At 46.8% G+C, this 11,189-nt stretch overlaps 2 protein-coding genes across 2 annotated transcripts; both read left to right on the forward strand.

The window, feature by feature from the left end:
• The first annotated feature begins 6,647 nt into the window (after positions 1-6,647).
• LOC136463230 (uncharacterized) lies at positions 6,648-8,068 on the forward strand. Its single transcript, XM_066462243.1, has 2 exons — positions 6,648-7,493; positions 7,726-8,068. The coding sequence occupies exons 1-2, from the start codon at positions 6,725-6,727 to the stop codon at positions 7,758-7,760; spliced, it is 804 nt and encodes a 267-aa protein (XP_066318340.1). The 5' UTR covers positions 6,648-6,724; the 3' UTR covers positions 7,761-8,068.
• Positions 8,069-9,672: 1,604 nt separating this feature from the next.
• On the forward strand, positions 9,673-10,248 carry LOC136465517 (uncharacterized mitochondrial protein AtMg00810-like). Its single transcript, XM_066464215.1, has one exon. The coding sequence runs from the start codon at positions 9,673-9,675 to the stop codon at positions 10,246-10,248; it is 576 nt and encodes a 191-aa protein (XP_066320312.1).
• Positions 10,249-11,189: the final 941 nt, after the last annotated feature.

An 11,189-nucleotide genomic window follows, 5' to 3' on the forward strand; every position in this document is an offset into this window, starting at 1 on the left:
TAGGATGGTTTTGCTCCGAAAGAAGAAGTCTAAATCTTTAAGGATTTTTCTTATAGTTTCTTCGAATACCGGTACACTTCAAACTATAAATATAAGGGCAATGTATAACTATCTCAATCTAAACAAGGATAGAGTTATTGCTCTCTTACCTCTTCCTCTCTCTCTCCGCCATCGCTTCTCTCCCTGTGCATGCTGTCCACGACGTCGCCTACCCTAGCGGCGCCTCCCCCGCAGCATCTGCACCGTATCAAACTATGAGCCTCTGGTGATCAATACCTTATCACCATGGGGTTAAGCATTGAACTGCCATACATACTAGAGAATCATCATTGATTGTGTAAAAACGATGGTGATTAGTTACTCTTCACCGCCGAATCTACCTTTAAACTGCCTACAAGTAAAATACCATGAACTTCGGATCTAACGATAAACTGAGGGTGATAGCAAGTTACCACCGCTGGTGATAATCATGGTCATCACTGTCGACAATTCACCAACGAGGACCAAAGCTGACAACGATGGGGGTTCCGAACCAGCGGTGATAACTTTTCTATAGTAGTTTTAAATATGGAGGTGTTGACAGAGGATATAATGAATCAGGGGTCTATTATGGTGCAGATGATGTCAGAACAAGCTAAGCAGTTGACTGCTCAGGATGCACTAATGGTATTGCAGCCGAGTTACATTGATGTGGCTTAGAGGGAAGATCCTTGCCTGAATCTAAGGGACAGACAGAATTCTTTAAGGAAGAACAGTCTATAGAAAGAATTGGGGTATGTGAATACAACTTAGTTGTTTGAAGCAAAGTTTTAGAGCTCCCTTGAGGGATGTTCTGGTGTGAAGAGCTATGATAATGAAAAGTTTCAGAGTACTCTTGAGGGATGTGCTGAGATGGATAAATATGAAACACCAGTGACTAACCAGGTGAAGGATTCGGATTGTAAGATAGTTGGCAATAAGCTTCTTAGTTTGCTGAATGAGGAGTCACATCATTCCAAGTGGGAGGAATTTAGAAGAATGGCTAAGCAGGATATTGCAACTGAGGAATGCTCATCTCTGTTAAGAAGAATGGAGCTGGAAGTTTTTGAGGAGGAGGTGGAAGCAAGTGATACTGAACATATGGATGAAGGTGAAGAATTGTCTAGTCTGCAAGAAGAGGGATTGCTTCAGACAGAGTTGAATAGGGAAGCTATAATCATTGAGGAGCAGCTGATTAACAAGAGCTAGAAAAGGAAAAACAAGTGGGGCCCAACTCTTAGGTGCCCCAGATCCAGAAGACAGCCGGAGGATGGGCGCACTATGCTGGAGAAGGCTTAGGAATTTAAGAAAATTAAAAATCTAGAGACAGGTACTAAACACAAATCTTCTTTTGCTTTTGAAAGCAGTACAAGTTTACTTCAAAAAGCTAATATTGCTAATATATCTTTGGGTACTAATACCTGTAATCAATTAGAAAAGATAAAGTTATTGAAGCAGAAAGAATTATCTAATAGAAGAGAGTTTGAGGAAAGTAATCCTGAGACTACTTTACCTGCAAATCTTGATAGTGTTTTAAGTTGTGAGGATTTTCCTCCACTGATTTCTGATACTGACCCTCCTTTAAAGGATCAGTTAGATTTGAGGGAACAGTCTTGGGTGCAAGTAGCCTCTAAAAGCTACGATAAGAGTCCATTTAAGTTGAGAAATGATAGGAGCTCTATGGAATATTAGAGGCCTTAATAAAGAAGGCCGGTTGCAATGTATCACAGATTTTGTTAAAGAGAATCATTTAGATTTTGTTGGCTTTCAAGAAACAAAAAAAGAGAGTTTTCAAGATTCTTTCCTAAAATATGTTCAAAAAGACTTTAACTGGCAATACCTCCCTGCAGAGGGTACAGCTAGTGGTATCCTTGTTGGTTTTAGTGAAAGAAAGTTTGAGGTCTTGGCTTGGAAGATAGGAGTGTACAGTGTAGCTGCAATAGTTAGAAACTGTCAAGACAATTTTGTATGGAGGCTGATTACGGTCTATGGTTCACCTTATGATGAAGGAAAACAAGAGTTCATTAATGAACTTGATAATTGGGATGACCCTACTGTGATAGGTGGAGATTTTAATTTAGTCTGTAATGTTAAGGATAAAAGTAATGGAGTCATTAACCACAAATGGGTAGATTTGTTCATGGACTAGGTTAACAAGTTTGGTTTGATTGAATTAAAACCTTCATCTAGAGCGTTTATCTGGACAAATAATCAAGAGTAGCCTATTTTGGCTGCTATTGACAAAATTTTTTGCACAACCAATTTTGAACATAAGTTCCCTTTGGCCTTTGTGTCTACTAGCTCTAGAGCAAGCAGTGATCATGTTCATCTTCTCCTTAATTTTGGCTTGGAGGAGAGAAGGAAACCTAGTATGTTTAGATTTGAGAAGTGGTGGTTACAACAGCCTGATTTCAAGGAGCTTATTGCCAAATTATGGAACACTTCTTGTGCCTTCACGGACCCTTTAGACATTTGGTAGTTTAAAATTAGATTGGTTAGAAAGAAGGTTAAGGGGTGGGTCTTAAATATTAATGCCCAAGTTAGAAAACAAAAGTTAGAACTCCTTAAGGAGTATGATTTGCTAGACTTGAAATATGAGAACTTTGTTATTACTGAGATGGAAAGAAATAGGATGAAGGAGATTGTTAAAGACCTAGAATCTATTTGGAAGTTAGAGGAGATTAAAGCTAGACAGAGAGCTAGGGATAGATACGTAAGAGAGGGTGATAGAAACACAACATATTTTCAAGCTGTGGCAAATCAAAGAAATAGGAAAAAACATATTTCTGGGTTAGAAGGCCCTGATGGTTGGATAGATGATAATAAAGGCATGCTTGAGCATGCTGTTGATTTTTACATAAAACTGTTTAGTAAAGAAGGAGATAGTGGTGTTAAGTTAGGATAAGATTTTTGGGGAGTGGATGAGAAAGTGACTGCCTTAGAAAATGAGCTGTTAGAGGCTCCTTTTACTGAAAATGAAGTTAGAGAGGCTGTTTTTAGCTCTTATGCTGAAGGAGCCCCAGGCCCTGATAGGTTCTCTTTTCTTTTTTGTCAAGTCTTTTGGGATCTGATCAAGGTGGATCTTATGAATCTTATAAGAGTGTTTGAACAAGGGGATCTGAATCTTGACAGGTTGAATTACGCCATGATGACGTTGATCCCTAAAGAACCTGAGGCTAAGGTGCTGAAGAAATTCAGGCCGATTAGCCTAATAAACTGTAGTTTTAAAATTTTCTCCAAATTGTTGAATAATAGAATGGTGAGAGTAGCTGATAGGCTAGTGGCGTCTAACCAAATAGCCTTCATTAAAGGAAGGTTTATTCTGGAGAGTGTTGTGGCTGCCCATGAAATTATTCATGAGGTCCATAAACGAAAACAGGAAGGTGTGGTGTTGAAACTAGATTATGAAAAGGCATATGATAGGGTCAACTGGTCTTTCCTTGAGGAGATGCTTGAGACTAGGGGTTTTGGTGGAAGATGGAGAGGCTGGCTTCAACAGGTTGTTAGAGGAGGTTCTATTTGTATTTGTATCAATGATGAAAATAGTATCTTTTTCAAGTTTGGGAAGGGTCTGAGGCAGGGAGACCCTTTATCCCCTCTGCTGTTTAATTTAGTAGCTGACGTTTTTTTCTAGAATGCTTATGAAAGCAGCTAGGCATGGTCTTATTACTGGGTTATTACCACAAGTGGTAGAGGGTGGTATCATCAGCTTGCAATATGCTGATGATACACTGCTTTTCTTAGAAAATAATCTGGAAAAAGCTTGCAATTTGAAATGGCTTCTAGTTTGCTTTGAGCAAATGTCAGGCATGAAGATTAATTATGATAAGAGTGATTTATTGACGGTGGGTTTAGAAGAAGATCAGGCTAATGAGTTTGCTAGACTTTTCTGTTGCAAAAAAGGTGAATCTCCTATTAAGTACCTGGGAGTTCCTCTTCATTATAGTAAGCTTACAAGGAAAGACCTACAACCTGTGGTGGACAAAATTATCAAAAGGATAGCTAGTTGGAGGGGTAGGCTTCTGTCTTATGCTGGGAGGATTATTTTGCTAAAAGCTTGTCTTGCTAGTATCCCAATTTATTTGTTGTCTATTATAAAGTTCCCTAAGTGGGCTATCAAAATGATAAACTCTCAGATGGGGCATTTTCTGTGGAACAACATTGAAGACAGTCATAAGTATTACTTAGCCAGCTGGCAGTTAGTGGCTCAAAAGAAGGAAGGAGGGCTAGGTATCCCAGATTTGAGGAGCTTAAATTTAGCTTTGTTAGCTTCGTAGATCTTTAGATACCATCTGCATAAGAACGCTATTTGGGTTAAAATTGTAGACTTTAAATATAATACCACTGATCCTAACATTTTTTGCTGCCCAGATCTAGGATCTTCCCCTTTTTTGAAAGGGGTCCTCTGGGCAGCTCAAGCAGCTCATATGGGCGTTAGATGGGTAGTAGGGAATGGGAGGAAGGTAAGGTTTTGGGAAGACTAATGGGTAGGAAATACAAGTTTGACCATTATGTTCTGGCCGTTGTATGTCATTAATGAACAGCATGGTAAGGCTATAAGCCAAGTCTAGGATGGGCATGAGCTTATGCTCACTTTTAGAAGGAATGTATCTAAGGTTCTTATGAGCATGTGGTGGGAACTCTGTGGTGTAATTGAGGGAACCATCCTCAACGATGATGAGGATCAGATAATGTGGAGCTATACCTCTCATGGCACTTACGCTGTCCAATCCCCGTATGCTAGGATTAATTGTAAAGGTGTGTTTCTGGTTTATACTCATGTCATATGGAAGCTTGTGATTCCACCTAGAGTACAGTTCTTTCTGTGGTTGCTCTCTCATAACAGAATTCTTACGAGGGACAATTTACAGAAAAGAAGGGATGTTTCGGATCCCACTTGCCTTTTTTGTAGTGAACATGAATCCATTCGGCATTTATTTTTTGAATGCTGTGTAGCTGTGAGTGTTTGGAAGTTGGTTGCTGAGGTGTTAGGTGTGAATATCGGTGCTAACTATGAGTCTGTAGATAAGTTGTGGGTTGCGAATAAGAAACATGTGGTACTAATGTGATTTCATCTGCTGTTTTGTGGTCCTTATGGAAGTTAAGAAATGAAATTTGCTTTCAGGGGTGTGTTGGCTAGGTACAAAGATGGTGCTGATCAGGATCGCAAAGATGCTAAGAGGCTGGCTTTCAATGTTCAAGCGGGAGGTTGGAGTGTTGCTAGAGAGCAGAATAGTCAGGATGGAAGAATTATCAAGGCGCCCGACACAGATCGAGTGGAAGGAGGAGGTGGCAACGGACCTGAGAAACATGGTGGACTCGGTGATGCAGGCTCTGGAGAACAAAGCAAGCCAGCCGCCAAGAAACTGTTGGGATGGGGGAATGAGATCAAGGTTGGAGACATTGGCATTGCAATCTTCGGCACTGGGCTCCGTAGCTGTGATTCAATCTGAGGAGACGCAAGAAAGGATTTGTAATAATCAGTGCGAGTGTCATTTGGGTGCTCGTCTATGACGTTTGGCCATTAGGTTTTTTTTTGCTGTGCTTTGAACTGTAAACTCTGGCGGGCGTGCCTTGTATGCTGTGCTGAATGTTGTTGAGTGCTTTATGCAAATAAAGCAGGGGAAACCTTTCATCTAAAAAAATAGTAGTTTTAAAACAAGCACTACCTGACAGTGCTATAGAGTAAAGGAGGAACACAAGCAGCAATATTAGTTCTTGCTGCCTCCGCATTCTGTGGTTCTCATGGGAAAAAGGATACAAAAATCGGAGCGAGCTAATTTCATCATTCTCATCAAGTCATGATGCCTACTGTCTCCATCGAAGTGATTAGCATCTCATCATTTTCAGTCAGCTCAATACCATGCCCATTTGCAGAATGTTCTTGGATTAATTTCACTGCTTTTTATTCGCAATACTAGTTGTGATAATTGTTGAAGGCATGCATTGTAACGGCATAGACCGAGTTAGTTTGTGCTCGCTTGACCGTGTGGTGGCCACGGCGTCGCCCACGTTCTCAGCCCGTGCGCTCCCTGCACCGGCTATTGTAACCTGTATATGTACACACCAGAGGGCAACACGAATTCCTGTTGGCTCAATCTCTCTTCATGGTATCAGTCAGCGCAGGTTAATCCTTCTCCTGCTGTTCTTCGTCCTCCACCTCCGCGGCCGCCAACCGCTGCTCCCGATCTCCACTGCTCCGCCGCCGTCGATCGATCTGCGGCTATGGCGGACCTGGAAGACAACCCCCTTTTCAGCGTTCACCTGTCCAGTCTCGACGACGATTCCTCTGATGCGTCCTCCGTCGATGACAACGCTCCTCCCGTCGCTCCACCATCCACTGCTGTCCTCCAAACAGTAAACATCAAATCTCATGTTCCTGTTATTCTTGATCTTGTCGGGCTGAACTACGATGAATGGCGTTGTTTCTTTGATGCATTCATCGGGAAATTTGGTCTTGAATCCACCTCTCCTCCCCACCCACTCCGGCGCAACACCGTGATCCGGACTTACGCCTCCGTGACAAGTGCATCTTGAGCTGGCTTTACAATTCCGTTTCCAAGGACGTGCTTGCCATCGTGCGCGTTCCGCAGCCCACCGTACCGCACACCTCATCTGGACCGGCATCCATTCCCAGTTCCGTGACAATGAACTCCATCGCGCCGTGTACCTCGAAGCTGAGTTTCGCAATCTTGTCCAAGGCGACATGGACATTACTCAGTACACCGGCCGCCTTGCCGACGCCCTCCGTGATGTTGGCCAGCCGGTGCGCGAGACAAGCCAAGTCCTCAATATGCTGCGCGGCCTGAGCTCGAAGTATCGCCATGCCATCTCGGCGATCACGGCGAAGCAGCCGCCGCATACGTTCCTCTCGGCGCGCTCCTATCTCCTTCTGGAGGAGCACTACGACAAGGAACAGGCGAATACTGCAGCGCATCAGGCCCTTGTCGCCACTGGCGCCGCCCGTTCTTCTTCCACTTCATCGCCAGGCACCAGCGACGGCGGTTCTAGCTCTGCAACTACGCCGGCTCCTGCGCGTTCACCGGCAGTTGGTCATGGCACGCCCCCACGACACGACAACAAGAAAGGTCGTGGGCGCGGCCGTGGTTGTGGCGGTTACCAGCATACTGGCAGCGGCGGTTCCAACTCTTCCGCGCCGCGACCCCCAGCTGGTTGGGCGCCCGGCGTCAACCCATGGACCGGGATGGTCCAGGCCTGGCCGATGCCATTCCGCGTGCCAGGCGCTGGTGTCCTCGGTTCCCGTCCTGGCGCTCCACCACAGCACGCATACTTCGCTGGGTCACCGCCTCTTCCGGCTCCTGGTGCCGTCCAGCAACATGCACCGCCGCCTGATGTTTGGAACAATCAGGCTTTGCTCGCTGCGTTGGTGACATCAGGCGTTCCACCGAGCGGCCCGCAGGCAGCTGAGTGGTTTATGGACACTGGTGCGACGTCGCACATGGCCTCAAATGCTGGTATTTTTCCCACCTCTCAACCTCTCTCTAATTCCCCACCCATCACTGTCGGCAATGTCAATCTACTGCCGGTCACACACCGTGCGTCCACATTGCGACCAGTCGCTCTCCTCTTCTTCTCAAAGACATTCTTGTTTCTCCTTCTCTAGTGAAGAACCTTGTCTCTGTTCGTTCTCTCACCCGTGACAACAACGTGACTGTCAAGTTTGACCCTTTTGGTTTTTCGATCAAGGACATCCCGACCCGAACGGTGCTCCTCCTATGTAGCAGTGCTGGCGAGTTGTACCCCCTGGCTTCTACCTCGCCGTCGGCGCTCGTTGCCACAGCCCCTTCTGTTGATCTTCGGCACCTGCGGTTGGGTCATCCAGGGCGTCAGTCCCTTCGTCAAACTCTGCATCAACTAGATTTTAATTGTTCTAAGTCTATGTCACACTCTTGTCAGGCTTGTCAGTATGGTAAACATGGTCGTCTCCCTTTTTCATCTTCAGACTCAGTCAGTTATGTACCCTTTCAGATTATACATGCTGATGTATGGACATCTCCTGTGCCTAGTTATTCTGGATTTAAGTATTACCTTGTCTTAAATAGTTAGTCGATGAACTTACACATTATGTTTGGACTTTTCCTTTAAGATGCAAATCTGATGTGTATGCTTGTCTGTTGTCCTTCCATGCCTATGTCAGTACCCAATTCCAACTCCCTCTGATTTCTTTCCAAACTGACAATGGTAAGGAATTTGACAATCATGCTTTCCGAGCTTATCTCACTCAACATGGCATTGCTATCAGACTTTCTTGTCCATATACTTCTTCTCAAAATGGTAAAGCTGAGCGGATCATTCGAACGCTCAATGACTGTGTTCGCAGCTTGCTTATCCATGCTGGCATGCCATCTTCCTTCTGGGTTGAGGCCCTCTCGACTGCCACTTACCTCATCAATCGCCGGCCCTGTCAGGCTACTGGTCGGCTCACCCCTTTCCAGCTATTGCTTGGTGCTGCCCCTGAGTATGATCATCTCCGTGTGTTCGGTTGCCTGTGTTTTCCAAACTTAGCTGCAACCACGCCTAACAAGCTCAGTGCTCGCTCATCCGCGTGTGTTCTACTCGGGTACCCCTCAGATCATCGTGGCTACCGTTGCTTTGATCTATCCACTAGAAAAGTTATCACATCACGGCATGTCACATTTGATGAAAGCCAATCTCCATTTCGCACTGCACAGTCTGCTTCTGAATCTGTCATCCCAGCTACTATTGCTTGTCCGACAACAGAGACAGTGACCATTCAGCAGTCTCAACTGACGCCACCAGTACATCAATCAGCTAGTTCTGGTTCGTCCCCTTCACCCTCAGTACCATCCTCCAACCCACCAGTGTCGGGTTCTCCACTGCCAGTTCAGGGCAACGACAGTTCTGTCAGTCCGCCATCGGCGCCGTCCGGTGCATCAATGCAGACAACAGCTGTGCCACAAATCCATCCTATGATTACCCGCGCACGTGCAGGTGTCTTCAAGCCCAACCCACGCTTTGCCTTGACCACAGCGTCGGACCTATCTGCACCCTCTAACGCTACTGGCGCCATCTCGCCATTGCCTTCCTCGGTGCGTGTCGCTCTTCGTGATCCTCATTGGCGTCCAGCCATGTAGCGTGAATACAGCGCGCTACAGGCCAATCGGACCTGGCGGCTGGTTGATCGCCCGGCTGGTGCACACATCATATCCGGCAAGTGGGTGTTCACCCATAAGCTAAAACCTGATGGAACTCTTGATCGTTACAAGGCACGCTGGGTTGTCAGGGGGCTTTACACAGCGCGCCGGCGTCGACTTCGGCGAAACTTTTACACCTGTAGTCAAGCCTGCCACTATACGCACTGTGCTCACCATTGCTGCTTCTAATCGCTGGCCTACGCGTCAACTCGATGTGTCAAATGCATTTCTTCATGGCAATTTGCGCGAACATGTTCTCTGTCAGCAACCAACCGGTTTTGCTGATCCTGCGCGTCCCAATGCTGTCTACCTACTCGAAAAATCCCTCTATGGCCTTCGCCAAGCACCGCGTGCTTGGTTCGATCGGTTCGCCACATTCGCCATCAGTCTCGGCTTCCAATCGACACGATCCGATTCATCACTCTTTGTCCTGCGCCGCGGTGCCGACGTCGCCTATCTCTTGCTGTATGTCAATGACATGGTGCTCACCGGATCGAGTTCGGCTCTCCTACAACGCATCGTCGACCGTCTTCGGGCTGAGTTCGCGATCAAAGATCTCAGCGAGCTTCGCTTCTTCCTCGGCATCGACGTCAAGCGTACAGCGTCAGGCTTCTATCTATCGCAGAAGCGGTACGCTGAAGCTGTTCTCGATCGCGCTGGCATGATGAATTGCAAACCAGCACCAGCACCAATTGACGCAAAGGGGAAGCTGTCGGCGGATGGTGCTCCGATCGACGACGCTACCTCCTACCGGAGCTTGGCCGGGGCGCTGCAGTACCTCACCGTGACGCGCCTAGACTTGGCGTTCGCGGTGCAGCAGGCATGCCTGCATATGCATGATCCGCGCGTTCCACACCAAGCTTTGCTGAAGAGGATTCTACGCTACGTTCGCGGTACCAGCTCGATGGGCCTACACCTCTGCGGCAGTCGCAACCTCTCCATCACGGCGTACTCCGACGCCGATTGGGCGGGCTGCCCGGACACCAGGCGATCTACTTCAGGGTTTTGCGTCTTCCTGGGTGATGCGCTCGTGTCATGGTCTTCCAAGCGCTAGCCCACGGTGTCGCGTTCAAGCGCCGAAGTTGAATACCGCACCGTCACCAATGCCGCCGCAGAATGTATCTGGCTCCGACAGCTGTTCACCGAGCTCCAGTGCGCGGTCACCAAGGCCACCGTGGCATATTGTGACAATGTCTCGGCGGTGTATATGTCAGCGAATCCGGTGCATCACAGGCGTACAAAGCTCATCGAGTTGTACATCCATTTTGTTCGTGAGGGAGTCCAGCTTGGGGACCTCCGAGTTCTTCACGTCCCAACCGGCGAACAGTGTGCAGACATCATGACAAAAGGGCTGCCTACTTTGACATTCGCGACATTTCGTTCCAGTCTATGTGTCTTAGCGCCGACCCATGAGACTGCAGGGGGTGTCGAAGGCATGCATTGTAACGGCATAGACCGAGTTAGTTTGTGCTAGCTTGACTGTGTGGTGGCCACGGCGTCGCCCACGTTCTCAGCCCGTGCGCTCCCTGCACCGGCTATTGTAACCTGTACATGTACACACCAGAGGGCAACACGAATTCCTGTTGGCTCAATCTCTCTTCAGTAATGTTCTAAAAATAGTTCAGACAGTTGCAGATCTAAAGTGCATTTCCTACTAAAATCAATGACGCTGATCATGAGACGGATGCACATACAGTAAGTAGTTCAGATGATCACTCCAGGTGTCGGGGACTAGAGACAGACCACGTGCCACCGAACGCCTCTCAGACCATGAAGCGCGACATTTGCCATAGCAGGTACGTCCGGTCCATTGTATTCGAAGATATCCATTCATTATCACTACGTCATATATGATTTTCAGGGGAGGTTAATAGACATTTATAGAGGCGAGCCGTTCCTACCATACCGTCTCTACAAAACATGTATTTGTAGGGGTGGTTCCTAAACCGTCTCTACAAATCGATTTGTAGGGGCGGCTATAGTACCAACCGTCCC

Source organism: Miscanthus floridulus, chromosome 7, assembly GCF_019320115.1.
Source record: "Miscanthus floridulus cultivar M001 chromosome 7, ASM1932011v1, whole genome shotgun sequence".
Lineage (NCBI taxonomy): Eukaryota > Viridiplantae > Streptophyta > Magnoliopsida > Poales > Poaceae > Miscanthus > Miscanthus floridulus.